General features: G+C 37.2%; 1 protein-coding gene across 9 annotated transcripts in view; it reads right to left on the reverse strand.

Annotated features, from left to right (window-relative positions):
- Window positions 1-17,716, reverse strand: part of RIC8B (RIC8 guanine nucleotide exchange factor B) — a 116,046-nt gene that overhangs the window by 45,561 nt on the left and 52,769 nt on the right. For all 9 annotated transcript variants that reach the window (XR_009009693.1, XR_449623.2, XR_449622.2 and 6 more), the window contains exons 5-6: window positions 2,083-2,311; window positions 1,238-1,333 (exon numbers count right to left, since the gene is read on the reverse strand). Coding sequence is in view for 3 of the 9 variants with exons in the window: in XM_007165730.2 (XP_007165792.1) it covers window positions 1,238-1,333; window positions 2,083-2,311 (325 nt within the window). In the remaining 6 variants the exon portion in view is untranslated. The remainder of the gene's footprint in view (window positions 1-1,237; window positions 1,334-2,082; window positions 2,312-17,716) is intronic.

Raw genomic sequence — 17,716 nt, forward strand, 5'->3', positions numbered from 1 at the left:
ACAGAAAACTGTCCTGAGGAACACCGCATAAAGAAGAGAAGAGAAATGGAGAGGCAGCTTGAGAAGTGGGATTAAGGGAAGGTTTTTCTGCTTTTAAGATGGAAGATGTGTTTGGGTGCAGACAAAAATGATCCAGTACATTAAAAAAAAAAAAAGATTAATGTAAGAAGAAAGAGAGGGAGTAAATACAGGAGCAAAGTTCTTGAGGTGAGAGGGAAAGGTATCCAGTATATGAGTGCAGAGGCTGGCCACAGAAGGAAGCAGGGGACAATTCATCCCTTGTGACAGAGGGGGGAGACAAAGGACATGGGGGTACAGATAGATGCAGACAGACAGTAGATGCAGAGGCAGAAAGATGACTTCTTACCATGAACTCCAACTACTACCATCTTACTCTGAACCTTCATCATCAGCTCTCTTTTGGGCTGGTCTCCTCACATCTACTCACACTCCTTTAGTCTATCTTATATATAGTAGCCAGCATATCTTTAAATATAAATGAGGTCACATCACGTCCCTTCTCAGAACAGTCCAATGCTCTCCCTTCTCACTTAGAAGAAAATCAAAAGTCCTATACAACCTTACGCTATTTGGTTCTTGCTTACCTCTTTTACTTCATCTACCACTCTCCCCCTCGCACAATGTTCTCTAGCCTTCTTGCTTTTCCTTAAGCATACCAAAGCATCCTCTCATCCAGGGACTTTGAATTCGTTCTGTCTGGTACATTCCTCTTCTAGAATATTCACAGAACTATTCTCAGAGAATATCCTCTTCCAGATATTCTCAAAGATCCTTTCCTTACTTATCCAAGTTTCTGCTCAAATGTCATTTCCTCAGAGAGGCTCTTCCTTATTCCCCTAAGTTTTCCCTTCCCCTGTATCTTTCTTCTGAACACTTATCACCACTTGCCATTGTATCATACATTTATTTGTTTACTTTTTGTCCCCCTACAATAAGGGAAACTCCACAAAGCAAAGACTTCATGTGTATTTCAATGCTTAGAATACAGCACACAGATCTCAATAAACATTTGTTGAGTAAATGAATGAATGAGTCAAAAAAATAGACAGGGTAACCTATTTGTGGATTAGGAAGATTTCAAAGATTTAACACTAACTTTTTTGAGTTTCTGATATTCTGAAAGAAAATGACTGTGAAAGAATTCGACTCATTAATTTTATGTTAAAAAACACATATAAGATTAACTTTGAGATGTTAATATGCATTAAACAGTTACCTGATCTTTGAGAAATTTTCTGATGTTTCGATGGGCTCGGGAACATTCTGTTAATAAGCTGAGAACTGGAGTTAGACCCTCTCTATAGCTGCTTCCCTACAAAGAAAACCATACATGCTGCATTAGTTTAGTTTCTAACAGTTTACTTTTCTTCATATAACTGAGTATATTAATACTCTTTTTTTGAGAGGGAGACACTTTATGTTACCAAAGCTGTACAAACTATTTTAAAAATTATTTTCCTAAAAATATTTCCATTTCATTAGTTATCTTCATGTTTACTGATGCCCATTTTTATCCTTCCTGGATTTTTCTACATTTTGTAGGGCCCTCACTGGCTCAGCAAATGGGCTTAAACAAGGTGAAGGTTTTGATGACCAACCCATCCTAGCTTGCTGTCTTTTAATATAGATACTCGACAAAGCAAGTGACAGAAAAGAGAAAATAAGCAGCTTACAACAAATGGAAAGTTGACAATTTTCTTTTAAAGATGTCTTTTAGGTGTTATGGAAAGTAGTTATCATCAAGTTTTGGGGGGAGATAATTTTTACTTCTAGAACTTACAAAATACCTACATAGAAAAGTAATTACTTTTTCCTTTGTTTTCAGGCACTAGTCACAATTTTGGTGTCGCATCAACACAATTTTCAGCTTTAAACAAATAAATTCACTTGGTTTCAGCAATTTATCATTTACTACAGTAAAATGCTTTCCGGAGTATAAATAATTATTCAAGATGTCAGCTATAAAAAAAAAGCTTAGATTCAAAAATCACATCCTGTGATGTCTGTATGTGTGTACAATTACATTCTTTAGAAGCATCTTCTCAATTTTATCAGTCTTACCTTGTCTATTCTCTTCTCCATAAAACTGAGTAAAACATGAATGGCCTCCATATTCATACCATTGTATACCATGGTATTATTTTTCAAAACTGTTTCTTTCTCAGCTGTTTTATCACTGGGCAGTTCATCTAGTGTCGTTGCTTCTGGGGCTGTTTCTTCATGGGTTAATGGACAAATGAGAACATCCAAACAAGAGACCGGAACATTGCTTAAAAGGTTGACTGCATTGCTGAAAAGCAATTTAAAAAGACAACATTTTAACTTGACTGACTAGTCCTTTAAAACACAAACATAATAAGTTCAGAAGTGACTTTTAGGAGTCAATTAAAATTCTTCTTTTTCAAAATGAGCCTTTAATATTATTTGGCATTTACTGAGTAACAGAAAATAAAGAGAACTGTTTCAAATACACACATGACAAATTAGAAAGAACAGATGTTAAATGGACACACACAATCATATGATGTCATGTCACTTTCTGAAATGCTAAAATAGGAATTAGTGAGCTTTAACACTAGCTCTTTAATTTTATTATGATACAATACTAGCTTTGCAGTTTTTCCTTGGGATTTTAAATCCTTTTGTGGATCCACTGGTATCTTATTATTCCTTAGATTACAACATAAAGCATTTGAGAAACACTGTATATAAGCAGCTTATCACAGAGGCAACAACATTAAAAACCAAATACCGTAGGATTAAATTTTGTACTTTCTAGATATAGAAATACAATTTTTAGATCATCCCTTATTTCATAAGACATTTGCAGAAAATGGTAAATGGTGTTTTTCTCCTTCTCTTGTCCCCAGATTTCTTTAAAAGAGGCCAACATAGCTACTTCGAATCTCTATCCCCCTAGGCCTTTCTTTCTATGTATTAATGAAATAACGAGCCTGGGATGCGCACCAGTAGGGGGAACCCAAACCTTGTATTTTTTGGTATTCCCTAAAAATCTTGTTCCGTTGCTCAGTGTATAAGAGATTAAAATTAAAATTGTTAGTGTTTAATTGACACTAACAATTTAAAATTGGACATGCTCTCAGTTCATATATTTTCCTTCATGCATTATTTCATATTTTTTCTTTTAAATGGAGAGGTGGTGTTCTGTGCTAACTGGATCTTAAAAGCCTGTGCCTCAGAACTTCCTGATAAACAACAATGGAGAGACAGGCATTACATTTCCTAGTGACAGAGAAGCAGATCTAAAAATAACTGCATCCTGACTAAAAATAAACTCTTGCAAATACAATTTAAAAGTCTAACCACTTGGAAACCAAATTCAGGGCTTAATCTAACTGATGCTGTCTTAATTTAGCCCATAGTAGTTCCTTTTAATTTAGATTATAGTGACACCTTCAAATATAAAACAAAATAAACAACAACAAAACAGAAATAAAATACAAAATATTTTCTCTCCTTTACCCTGAAGTGTGGCTGCATTTCCCCAAGAATGAATATTTCTTTTCTTTCTTTTTATATTACGGGAAAAAAATTCATAAGAACTCAAAGTTGAAAAAGTAGACAATGGAGAACAGTAACTGGTAATGTAAAGGGCACCAAAAAATCAGAACCAAGAACAAAAATAATTTAACAAGTCCTATAAGTGAATGGTTCCTGGTAAAATACAAGTTATTTGGTTGTCCCCACTAAGAATCTACTGCTGCTGCTGCTGCTATTACTACTACTACTATTCAACAAAGTCTCTAATTTTGATTATTTGTAAATAATCGCAATTGGCTGAAATACGATGCTTTTCCCTCAAACTTTCCTTTTAAAAGTTTTGCAAACATCTGTAGTTCCTTATCTATAGATAAAAATATTGCACTTCTGACTTAAGCATTTGGAAACGGTTATTAAATATCATAGATTCACTGGGGTTAAAAGAAAAAATAATAGAACTCTACGTTAGAATTACTTTCTAAAACTGTAAAAGCCACTTTGAAATGTTAGTTTTTTTTCAACACATAGAGCAATAGGCTGGAGTCCACCAGTCTGAATCTACCATAGAGACCACACTGAAAAGTTTAAGGCAATGCATTTCATTACAATGGAATGCTTCCCTTTAAATTCATTTAAAATAAGCAGTTTCCAGGAATTTCGTAAATTTAAGAAACCAAATGTAGAGTTTGATTCAACAAATATTTGGAGGTTTTAGGCTTTTCAAGAAAAGTTCCCATTTTCTCATTTCTTATTAAACAACTGGGTTCCCAAACAACTACAAAATTAATTTTCTGGCTCACTGTGTTTGAGCTATTCTTTTTAAGTAAGGAAAGCCAGCTTTTTGAGCTGTCACTTCTCTGACAGTTTTATTTGTGGTAGAAGAGTGTATGAAATTCTCCAGCTACCAGGAAGTCAGTGACTATGCACAGATCCGCACAATGGTGTTTGCATTCCTACTCCAGGGGGTAGAAATACTGTGTATATTACTCTCCTCTTTTCAGCTTCCTAGAGATCATTAATCACTGGGACATGACATCCTCCCACTCATACTCCCAGCCCCCTCCTGATATGCAGATTCAAAAGCAGGGCCTATTTAGAGCTCCTTAATGCTCTGATTAAAGCCTTGATAGTTGTGGGAGAAGGAAGGCAACCTAAAATCCAGGCCTGTATCAATTGAGGGGCTAAACATAATTTAATACCAGATGACACTAAGGAGCATGATAACAGTACAAGCAGACCTACAGCTGTTGGCAAACTTTCCTGGTCAAATGTATCTTCTTTACATTTGGGGCTCACATATCGTTTTTCATGGCTGGAAAATCTACTTAAATGAACCTCAAGATCTCCAAAAGATTTTCACATGTAAATACCTAAGTTTACTTTAGTCTAACTCAGTTCAGTAATTATTTATTAATTACTTATGCCAGGCATTTTTAAGGCAGGTATTACGAAGAAAGCAGAAATAAATCCCTGCCCTTCTGGAGCTTATTTTCTAGCATGTAGAGAACAGTCAATTAAATGTAAGCAAACAAAAAAAGTTAATTGAATAGAAGGTGATAAATGGTCTGAGGGTAAAATTCAGGAGGGTAAAACAGGACATGAGAGTTTTAATTTTGAATAGGGTAGTCTGAACAGACCTCACTGAGATGGTGTCATTTAAGCAAAGACTTAAAGGAAGTTAGGGAGTGAGCCCTGTGACTACATGCGGAAAGGGCATTCCAGGAGGAAGGGCAGGAGCAAAGGCCCCAGGGCAGGAGCAGTGGCATGTATGAAGAACTGCAATGAAGTTGGTGTGGCTGAAGCACCACAAACAGGGAGAGGAGCGGGACAGGAGCTCAGCTGGGTAACAGGGGGGCCAGATTGGTTTTACAGGCTATTATTACTTTAGTTTTTATCCTGAATGCAATGGGGAACCACTACAGGGTTTGGCACAGTAATACACTCTATCCTTATGTTAAAAGGATCACTCTGGCTACTGTGTTGAGAACAACTAGTAGGACGTCAAAGGTGAGGAAGACCAACCAGTTAGGGTGTTATTATAATAACTCAGGTGAATGAACATGGTGGTAACAGTGCAGTGGTCAGATCTGGATACATTTTGAAGATTTCCTGATAGGCTAGTTGTGGGGTGTGAGAATACAAGGTTCTAGCCTTAGCAAGTGGAAAGCGAGAGTTGCCATAAATTGAAATGGGAAACACTGCAGGAGAAGCAACATTTTAGGGGAAGAGTAAGAGTTTAATCTTGGATATGTTAAGTTTGGAATGTCTGTTATACTTCCAAATGGAGATGTTAACAGGAAGTTAACTGTAAGAGTCGGGAGATCAGGGAGGGAGATCTGGACTAGAGATATAAACTGAGGAGTCATTAGCATGTAGATGGTATTTAAAGACCAAGACTGGATTAGATCAGTAAACGAGTGAGTGTGGATTGAGAGACTATGAGAGATAGGCCTGGGGCACTCTACCACCCAGAGGCTGAGTGGGAGAGGAAGAAATTACAACTAGTGAGGTAGGAGGGAAACCAAGATAGGATGGTATCCTGGAAGAAAGTATATCAGTAAGAATGGAGTGATCACCTGTGGTCAAATGATGTGGACAGATCAAGTAAGATGACAACTGAGAAATGTCCACTGGATTTAGCAACACAGAAGTGACCTTAATAATAGCCATTCTGGTGGAGTAGTGGGACTAAAACCTGAGTAGACTAGATTCAAGAGAGAATAGTAGAAGAATCAGATAGATCCTAGAGGAGGTTTATTGCAAAGCGCAAGAGAAGACTGGAGCAGCAAATCCAGGTGGCAAAGTGTTAACCCACAGGGACCTGGTCATTGTTCTCTAAGTGTGCTGTAGACATAGTCTCATTTCTGTATTTGTCCATGTTTTCTCCTGTTTAGAATGGTCTCATTCTTTAAGATTAGCTCAAGTCTCACTTTATTCTCAACAAATATTTACTATGCCTTGTACTAGATGCTAAGTATACAAAAATAAATAAAATATGCTCCTTTTCCTAAGAGAAGACAGCATAACATAATCTGTAGAGCAATGGGTTGAATTCTAAGTTGCCTCCTAGAAAAGTGTGCCTTGGGCAAATTACATGACCTATTCTAGGCCTTGGTGTCCTTAATTCTAAAGTAAAGGGAAATAAATTTATCCCATCAGGTTGATGTGAGGATTAAATGAAAAAAGGCATGCAAAGCACTCTGCCTGGTACATAGTAAATGGCAGCTATTAAGGAGCTTTTGAACAGGAGACATACTATACTATAGGAGGGAACAGCAAATATCTGGAAGAATGAGAGAATATGGTATCTGTGGGGAAATGAAAACAGGTTCCTACGTCTAAAGCAAAGGACAAGGCCTCTAAAGGACAGGGCCTTAGTAGGCATTAAGACAAAAAAAGTGTATGTGTGAGTAGAGTGGGGAAGGGGGATTATAAAGGGGATTGCCATGATAAGATACATGTTACGGCCAAATGGGTTACTGATGACCTTAAACCAGAGTTGTGCTGGCAAAGGCGTAGGTGCAGAAGCCAGAAAAACAAATTTCCCAGATGCCTTTGCAGATCATTAATAAATGCATAGTGACAAAAGAACTTTGCTCTTAATCATAAAGACAGAGGGGAGCCACAAGAGGATTCTAAGCAGAGTTACTTTTTGAAAAACCACTCTGCATGCAGTGGAAAGGATGGACCAATCTGTCAGGTTAGGTAAAATTTTCCCACAGGACACAGAGCAGCTTGAGTTTGGAACTGGAGAAAGAAGGTGGTCTGACAGATCTGGGGTTAGGTGCTTGAACACTGGCAGGACAGGACAATTAGGGAGTAGAGAGAGGTGAACCAAATCATGAACCAATGCTTTAGAATAGAGAGGGAAGAAAGGAAACCTTCAGGAGGCTTATAGGTAGGAGAAAAAGGAATCACCAGGGGATCAGAGGTCTGGATGAGGATGGAGAACAGGTACAGTATGAGTGAGGAAGACTTTCCTCATCATGCTAGACCACAGTGAGCATGTTATCTGAATTCTATTAGCAATTATTATTTGGATAATTAACTTACTGGGAAACTACTCAAAAACTATCTTGTGACATCTCTTCTATTTTTATCTTGATTGTTATTTAACTTTTCAGAATATTCATGTCTTGTTTCCCCATTTATACTCTATGTTCCTCCAGACTATGCACTATGGTGTGGAATCCTTCAAGAACCTAGCATGGTACTCAGCTATAGTTCAGATAATATCTGTTCCCCTAGATAATTGTTATTCACAGTGAGAATTAGGTTAAAGAGCTAAGAGCTTTAATAACAAAAAAAAGAAAAAAACCCTCTCCCCATTCTCTCCAAACTCTCCTTTTTCTGTATACCTATATAAGCTTGTTTATGTTTAACACAACACTCATCAAAACAAGTGCACTTATTCACTTAGCAGCCTCTTTTACCCCCTAGTTGGAGAGCCCTGGAGAAAAAAGATTATACTGTATTCATCTTTGTTGCCTCTAGAGCTCAACGTAGTGCCTGACACATAGTAAGTGCTCAGTTAATAAATATAAACCAAAATGAAATGGTCCAATTTTCAAACATTTATTAGAAGTCTGCCATGTGTAAAACATGCTTACTTTTTTTACATTTTACATTTTGCAATATGTGTATCAAATCAACACACTGTATACCTTAAATGTATACAATGTTATATGTCAATTATGTCTCAATAAAGCTAGAAAAAACAGACATTATGCTTAGCACTGTAATGAGGTGTCATTAGGTACTAAACTGTCCCCTTAAATATGTGAGATAAAATGAACTGGTTTAAACAAAGAACAATAAAAAAAAGCAGGGAGGTAAGTACTTTTTTTTTTAATTTTTAAATTTTATTTATTTTTTTATACAGCAGGTTCTTAGTAGTTATCCATTTTATACATTATTAGTGTATATATGTTAATCCCAATCTCCCAATTCATCACACCACCACCACCACCACCCCCCACCACTTTCCCCCCTTGGTATCCATACATTTGTTCTCTACGTCTGTGTCTCTATTTCTGCCCTGCAAACCAGTTCATCTGTACCATTTTTCTAGGTTCCACATATATGCGTTAATATATGATACTTGTTTTTCTCTTTCTGACTTACTTCACTCTGCATGACAGTCTCTAGGTCCATCCACGTCTCTACAAATGACCCAATTTCGTTCCTTTTTATGGCTGAGTAATATTCCATTGTATATGTGTACCACAACTTCTTTATCCACTTGTCTGTCGATGGGCATTTAGGTTGCTTCCATGACCTGGCTATTGTAAATAGCGCTGCAAAGAACATTGGGGTGCATGTCTTTTTGAATTATGGTTTTTTCTGGGTATATGCCCAGTAGTGGGATTGCTGGGTCATATGGTAATTCTATTTTCAGTTTTTTAAGAAACCTCCATACTGTGCTCCATAGTGGCTCTATCAATTTACATTCCCCCCAACAGTGCAAGAGGGTTCCCTTTCCTCCACACCCTCTCCAGCATTTGTTGTTTGTAGATTGTCTGATGATGCCCATTCTAACTGGTGTGAGATGATAACTCATTGTAGTTTTGATTTGCATTTCTCTAATAATTAGTGATGTTGAGCAGCTTTTCATATGCTTCTTGGCCATCTGTATGTCTTCTTTGGAGGAATGTCTGTTTAGGTCTTCTGCCCATTTTTGGATTGGGTTGTTTGTTTTTTTGATATTGAGCTGCATGAGCTGTTTATATATTTTGGAGATTAATCCTTTGTCCGTTGATTCGTCTGCAAATATTTCCTCCCATTCTGAGGGTGGTGTTTTCGTCTTGTTTATGGTTTCCTTTGCTTTGCAAAAGCTTTTAAGTTTCATTAGGTCCCATTTATTTACTTTGGTTTTATTTCCATTACTCTAGGAGGTGGATCAAAAAAGATCTTCCTAACCTAGTGGCAAGACGGGAATAAAGACACAGACCTACTAGAGAATGGACTTGAGGATATGGGGAGGGGGTGGGGTGAGATGTGACAGGGTAAGAGAGTGTCATGGACATATATACACTACCAAATGTAAAATAGATAACTAGTGGGAAGCAGCCGCACAGCGCAGGGAGATCAGCTCGGTGCTTTGTGACCACCTAGAGGGGTGGGATGGGGAGGGTGGGAGGGAGGGAGATGCAAGAGGGAAGAGAAATGGGAACATATTGTATATGTATAACTGATTCACTTTGTTATAAAGCAGAAGCTAACACACTATTGTAAGGCAATTATACTTCAATAAAGATGTTTAAAAAAAAAAAAAAAAGATCTTCCTGTGATTTATGTCAAAGAGTGTTCTTCCTATGTTTTCCTCTAAGAGTTTTACAGTGTCCAGTCTTACATTTAGGTCCCTAATCCATTTTGAGTTTATTTTTGTGTATGGTGTTAGGGAGTGTTCTAATTTCATTCTTTTACATGTAGCTCTCCAGTTTTCCCAGCACTACTTATTGAAGAGACTCTCTTTTCTCCATTGTATATCCCTGCCTCCTTTGTCATAGATTGACTACAGGTGTGTGGGTTTATCTCTGGGCTTTCTATCCTGTTGCATCGATGTATATTTCTGTTTCTGTGCCAGTACCATATTGTCTTGAGTACTGTAGCTCTGTAGTATAGTCTGAAGTCAGGGAGTCTCATTCCTCCAGCTCCGTTTTTCTCCCTCAAGACTGCTTTGGCTATTCGGGGTCTTTTGTGTCTCCATACAAATTTTAGGATTTTTCTTCTAGTCCTGTAAAAAAGGCCATTGGTAATTTGATAGGGATTGCACTGAATCTGTGGATTGCTTTGGGTAGTATAGTCATTTTCACAATATTGATTTTTCCAATCCAAGAACATGGTATATCTCTCCATCTGTTTGTATCAGCTTTACTTTCTTTCATCAGTATCTTATAGTTTTCTGCATACAGGTCTTTTGTCTCCTTAGGTAGGTTTATTCCTAGGTATTTTATTCTTTTTGTTGCAGTGGTAAATGGGAGTGTTTCCTTAATTTCTCTTTCAGATTTTTCACCATTAGTGTATAGGAACGCAAGAGATTTCTGTGCATTAATATTGTATCCTGAAACTTTACCAAATTCATTGATTAGCTCTAGTAGTTTTCTGGTGGCATCTTTAGGATTCTCTATGTATAGTATCATGTCATCTGCAAACAGTGAAAGTTTTACTTCTTCTTTTCCAATTCGTATTCCTCTTATTTCTTTTTCTTCTCTGATTACCATGGCTGGGACTTCCAAAACTATGTTGAATAACAGTGGTGAGAGTGGTCATCCTTGTCTTTTTCCTGATCTTAGAGGAAATGCTTTCAGGTTTTCACCATTGAGAATGATATTTGCTGTGGGTTTGTCATATATGGCCTTTATTATGTTGAAGTAGGTTTCCTCTATGCCCACTTTCAGGAGACTTTTTATCATAAATGGGTGTTGCATTTTGTCAAAAGCTTTTTCTGCATCTATTGAGATGATCATATGGTTTTATTCTTCAATTTGTTAATATGGTGTATCACATTGATTGATTTGCGTATATTGAAGAATCCTTGCATCCCTGGGATAAATCCCACTTGACCATGGTGTATGATCCTTTTAATGTGCTGTTGGATTCTGTTTGCTAGTATTTTGTTGAGGATTTCTGCATCTATATTCATCAGTGATATTGGTCTGTAATTTTCTTTTTTTGTAGTATCTTTGTCTGGTTTTGGTATCAGGGTGATGGTGGCCTCATAGAATGAGTTTGGGAGTGTTCCTTCCTCTGCAATTGTTTGGAAGAGTTTGAGAAGGATAGGTGTTAGCTCTTCTCTAAATGTTTGATAGAATTCACCTGTGAAGCCATCAGGTCCTGGACTTTTGTTTGTTGGAAGATTTTTAATCACAGTTTCAATTTCATTACTTGTGATTGGTCTGTTCATATTTTCTATTTCTTTCTGGTTCAGTCTTGGAAGGTTATACCTTTCTAAGAATTTGTCCATTCCTTCCAGGTTGTCCATTTTACTGGCATAGAGTTGCTTGTAGTAGTCTCTTAGGATGCTCTGTATTTCTGTGGTGTTTGTTGTAACTTCTCCTTTTTCATTTCTAATTTTATTGATTTGAGTCCTCTCCCTCTTTTTCTTGATGAGTCTGGCTAATGGTTTATCAATTTTGTTTATCTTCTCAAAGAACCAGCTTTTACTTCTATTGATCTTTGCTATTGTTTTCTTTGTTTCTATTTATTTCTGCTCTGATCTTTATGATTTCCTTCCTTCTACTAACTCTGGGTTTTGTTTGTTCTTCTTCCTCTAGTTCCTTTACGTGTAAGGTTAGATTGTTTACTGGAGATTTCTCTTGTTTCTTGAGGTAGGCTTGTATTGCTGTAGACTTCCCTCTTAGAACTGCTTTTGCTGCATCCCATAGGTTTTGGATCGTCGTGTTTTCGTTGTCATTTGTCTCTAGGTATTTTTTGATTTCCTCTTTGATTTTTTCAGTGATCTCTTGGTTATTTAGTAGCGCATTGTTTAGCCTCCATGTGTTTGTGTTTTTTACGTCTTTTTCACTGAAACTGATTTCTAATCTCATAGCGTTGTGATCAGAAAAGATGCTTGATATGATTCCAATTTTCTTAAATTTACTGAGGCTTGATTTGTGACCCAAGATGTGATCTATCATGGAGAATGTTCCATGTGCACTTGAGAAGAAAGTGTAATTTGCTGTTTTGGGATGGAATGTCCTATAAATATCAATTAAATCTATCTGGTCTATTGTGTCAATTAAATCTTGTGTTTCCTTATTAATTTTCTGTCTGGATGATCGGTCCATTGGTGTAAGTGAGGTGTTAAAGTCCCCCACTATTATTGTGTTACTGTCGATTTCCTCTTTTATAGCTGTTAGCAGTTGCCTTATGTATTGAGGTGCTCCTATATTGGGAGCATATATACTTATAATTGTTGTATCTTCTTCTTGGATTGATCCCTTGATCATTATGTAGTGTCCTTCCTTGTCTCTTGTAACATTCTTTATTTTAAAGTCTATTTTATCTGATATGAGTATTGCGACTCCAGCTTTCTTTTGATTTCCATTTGCATACAATATCTTTTTCCATCCCCTCACTTTCAGTCTGCATGTGTCCCTAGGTCTGAAGTGGGTCTCTTGTAGACAGCATATATATGGGTCTTGTTTTTGTATCCATTCAGCAAGCCTGTGTCTTTTGGTTGGACCATTTAATCCATTCACGTTTAAGGTAATTATCGATATATATGTTCCTATTACCATTTTCTTAATTGTTCTGGGTTTGTTTTGTGGGTCTTTTTCTTCTCTTGTGTTTGCCGCCTAGAGAAGTTTCTTTAGCATTTGTTGTAAAGCTGGTTTGGTGGTACTCAATTCTCTTACCTTTTGCTATCAAATCTGATAGAGATCCTTGCCGGGTAGAGTAATCTTGGGTGTAATTTCTTCCCTTTCATCACTTTAAATATGTCATGCCACTCCCTTCTGGCTTGTAGAGTTTCTGCTGAGAAATCAGCTGTTAACCTTATGGGAGTTCCCTTGTATGTTATTTGTCATTTTTCCCTTGTTGCTTTCAGTAATTTTTCTTTGTCTTTAATTTTTGTCAATTTGATTACTGTGTTTCTTGGTGTGTTTCTCCTTGGGTTTATCCCGTATGGGACTTGCTGCGCTTCCTGGACTTGGGTGGCTATTTCCTTTCCCATGTTAGGGAAGTTTTCAACTATAACCTCTTCAAATATTTTCTTGGGTCCTTTCTCTCTCTCTTCTCCTTCTGGGACCCCTTTAATGTGAATGTTGGTGCATTTAATGTTGTCCCAGAGGTCCCTTACGCTGTCTTCATTTGTTTTCATTCTTTTTTTTTTATTCTGTTCCACAGCAGTGAATTCCACTGTTCTGTCTTCCAGGTCTTTTATCTGTTCTTCTGCCTCAGCTATTCTGCTATTGATTCCTTCTAGTGTATTTTTCATTTCAGTTATTGTATTGTTCATCTCTGTTTGTTTGTTCTTTAATTCTTCCAGGTGTTTGTTCTTTAATTCTTCTAGGTCTTTGTTAAACATTTCTTGCATCTTCTCAATCTTTGCCTCCATTCTTTTTCGAAGGTCCTGGATCATCTTCACTATCATTATTCTGAATTCTTTTTCTGGAAGGTTTCCTATCTCCACTTCATTTAGTTGCTTTTCTGGAGTTTTATCTTGTTCCTTCATCTGGTACATAGCCCTCTGCCTTTTCATCTTGTCTATCTTTCTGTGAATGTGGTTTTTGTTCCACAGGCTGTAGGACTGTAGTTCTTCCTGCTTCTGCCCTCTGGTGGATGAGGCTATCCAAGAGGCTTGCGCAGGTTTCCTGATGGGAGGGACTGGTGGTGGGTAGAGCTGGGTGTTGCTCTGGTGGGCAGAGCTCAGTAAAACTTTAATCTGTCTGCTGATGGGTGGGGCTGGGTTCCCTCCCTGTTGGTTGTTTGGCCTGATTCGACCCAACACTGCAGCCTACCCGGCTCTTTGGTGGGGCTAATGGCAGACTCTGGGAGGGCTCACACCAAGGAGTACTTCCCAGAACTTGTGCTGCTAGTGTCCTTGTCCTCATGGTGAGCCACAGCTACCCCCCGCCTCTGCAGGAGACCCTCCAACACTAGCAGGTAGGTCTGGTTCAGTCTCCTATGGGGTCACTGCTCCTTCTCCTGGGTCCCAATGCACACACTACTTTGTGTGTGCCCTCCAAGAATGGAGTCTCTGTTTCCCCCGTTCTGTTGAAGTCCTGCAGTCAAATCCCGCTAGCCTTCAAAATCTGATTCTCTAGGAATTCCTCCTCCTGTTGCTGGACCCCCAGGCTGGGAAGCCTGACGTGGGGCTCAGAACCTTCACTCCAGTGGGTGGACTTCTGTGGTATAAGTGTTCTCCAGTTTGTGAGTCACCCACCCAGCAGTTATGGGATTTGATTTTATTGTGAATGCGCCACTCCTACCGTCTCACTGTGGCTTCTCCTTTGTCTTTGGATGTGGGGTATCTTTTTTGGTGAGTTCCAGTGTCTTCCTGTCGATGACTGTTCAGCATTTAGTTGTGATTCCCATGCTCTCACAAGAGGGAGTGAGCGCACGTCCTTCTAGTTCGCTATCTTGAACCAATCTCCAGGGAGGTAAGTACTTTTTAAATACACACTGGTTCTTTTGGGTAAAAAAAAAAAAAAAAAAAAAAGCTTTGTAGATGCCAATGTGTTGAGTGAAAGAAATTAGGCTGAAAAGCTGAAAGAAATTAAATCAGATCTGGTCTTCCCCTCTCCTTTCTTCTGTAGTGTATAGGCCATCCCCATCTTTCCCCTTCTCTCCAAATAAAACAAAATCACAACCACATCCACATGCAACTTTTTTTTGGCTAAGTGTTTATGCATAAGCTTACTGATTATGGACAAGAGGGCTCAAAATACTCTCAGGCAGATATTATAGTTGGACAGAATTAGGATGTCCTTTAATGGAGCCAAAAAGTTGGATCATACCAACAATTTACTTATTACCATAAGTATAGACAAAAGGAAATGAAATAGAACAAATAGATTTTAGAAACTATATAAGATGCTGATTAGTGGAAAGGAAGTCAACATCAAGGTCAGCTATCTTTGTGAACTAACTCATTTTATCTCTAGGTCCATGTCCTCCTGATTTCTCTAGGGAAAAAAAAAAAAGGCACTGTCTCACACAGACAACATATCAGAAAAACTGCTGCTAAGCCATTTTTTGATTCACTCATCTCCTAGAGCACCTTAACAGGCTCCTGACATGCTTACCAAGCATCTGGCTTGAGAAAATCTTAGATAAACAGAAAACAGATTTCACTACACAATCGCAATATATACAAAGAAATAGCTTTCTAAACAAAACATCAAAATTCAATAAACTTCCACAATGTTCATTGCAGCTCTATTTACACTAGCCAGCACATGGAAGCAACCTAAGTGTCCATCAACAGATGAATGGATAAAGAAGATGTGGCACACATATACAATGTAATATTACTCAGCCATAAAAAGAAATGAAATTGAGTTATTTGTAGTGAGGTGGATGGAACCTAGAGTCTGTCATACAGAGTGAAGTAAGTCAGGAAGAGAAAAATAAATACTGTATGCTAACACATATATATGGAATCTAAAACAACATAAAAAAAATGGTTCTGAAGAACCCAGGGTCAGGACAGGAATAAAGACGCAGACATAGAGAATAGACTTGAGGACATAGGGAGGGGGAAGGGTAAGCTGGGACGAAGTGAGAGAGTGGCATGGACTTATACATACTACCAAATGTAATAGATAGCAAGTGGGAAGCAGGTGCATAGCACAGGGAGATCAGCTCAGTGCTTTGTGACCACCTAGAGGGGTGGGATAGGGAGGGTGGGAGGGAGACGCAAGAGGGAGGAGATATGGGGATATATGTATATATATAGCTGATTCACTTTGTTATAAAGCAGAAACTAACATACCATTGTAAAGCAATTATACTCTAATATAGATGTTAAAAAAATTCAATAAACTTTAAAAAAGAGCTTTAGAACTAAACATTGGATCTAAAAACTAATATGCTCATTATAATAATAGTAACAGAAATAGCAGTGGCTGCAGTGTTGTGGCAGTGGCAGTAGCAGCTCCTCCCCCATTTTCTGAGAGCTTACTCAGTGCCAGGGACGGATGGCTTTACTAATGTCTCATTTAGTCATTATTACAACCCTTTGAGTTTGATGACAATGCATAACCACACACCACACTATCTAGGTTTACCTCTTTCATTACATTTTTCCTTAAAAAAAAAAAAGCAAAAAACAAACTTAGAAATTAACTTTAAAAAATGGAATGAGATGTTACCTTGAAACATTCTGATTATTTTTTAAATGATGCCTTAAACACACACACACACACACACACACACACACACACACACACTCTTTGCAGGGTCACTACAAATGGGCAGAATTTAGTACACATTACAATTCTAGTAAGGTTCTTAAAACAGCCCTTTGAGGTTGGTATAGTTTTTTTTCTGCATTTAAATGGATTAGCTTAGAGTCATTACTGCTCAAATGATACTAATCACTTTAATTCTGATTAAAGGGACATGCAGGGCCAGTCCAGATAAACTGTCAGGTCAGCAGCAACCTCAATCTCCCAGGAAAGCCTTTTAGCAATACATATAAATCTTGTCTATGGCTCTAGGGGTATTCCTTCTTATTTACAGTGCAGCTAACAGATATTTTATCAGAGAAACTTAAAGAAGTAAATTTAAAGAAAACTATCTTTTAAATTTATTTAAGAAAAATAAATATTTAAAGCAAATATCATCAGAAAGTAAAATAAAGAAATCTGTACTTTAAAAAAATCTGAGTGTTAAAACCTCTATACAGTTTTGCTCTCTTTTGACGAATACTGGGTACTGTTTTAAAATATTAAATTCACTCTTCAGAGAAAGCCTTAGCAATGTTTTTGTGACTACTGTAACAATTCCCATCAAAACACTTTCTTCTCACATCCTTGTATGAATGCCATTTAACTTGTGATATGTAATTCCCTAAATAAATAAATAAATAAATAAATACATACATACATACATACATTTATACCTGGGCTTAGAAACCCATTTTCTTGTAGTTTTAAGTTTTAAAAGCTAGATTTCTAGTGTCTCTTGATTATGAAAAATTAGTCAGACAAAAATGCTTAATAAAATCTTTTTAGAGGATATGATTTACTGCAGTTAATCTGATTATTTTTAAAGACACAGCTTCAAGAAAATTAAAGGAAATTTTCATCTGTAGCTGCAGAAAGTAGCATACTTTTTAATTTTGAAGAAAACAATCTTTTGAAGGCTTGCAGGGCAGAGTACATAAAGATAACCCACCAACAAACTCAGTACAACATCAAATAATAAACTGCCAATCATAACTAAAATAATATGGGTATGACTGAAAAAGAACAAGGGTATGTTTCATTTTACACTCTGGTTGTATTTCTATAGTTTTATTTAAGCCATATTTTGGAAAACAGAATACTATAAATGCTCAAAAGGTAATTTCTACTATTAGAAGAACTCAGTTTTAAGTTATTTGTAAAGCAGACTTAATGCCAAAGTTATTTGTTTGCAGATTTGAAATTTATTTGAATTGTTTAAAATGCCATTTGTGTTCTTATAGAATAAAGCATCATGAGCAATCTCATGTTAAAATCAGAGGTCTTGTTACTAGAAATCT

This window comes from Balaenoptera acutorostrata, chromosome 11 (genome assembly GCF_949987535.1).
Source record: "Balaenoptera acutorostrata chromosome 11, mBalAcu1.1, whole genome shotgun sequence".
NCBI classification, from domain to species: Eukaryota; Metazoa; Chordata; class Mammalia; order Artiodactyla; family Balaenopteridae; genus Balaenoptera; species Balaenoptera acutorostrata.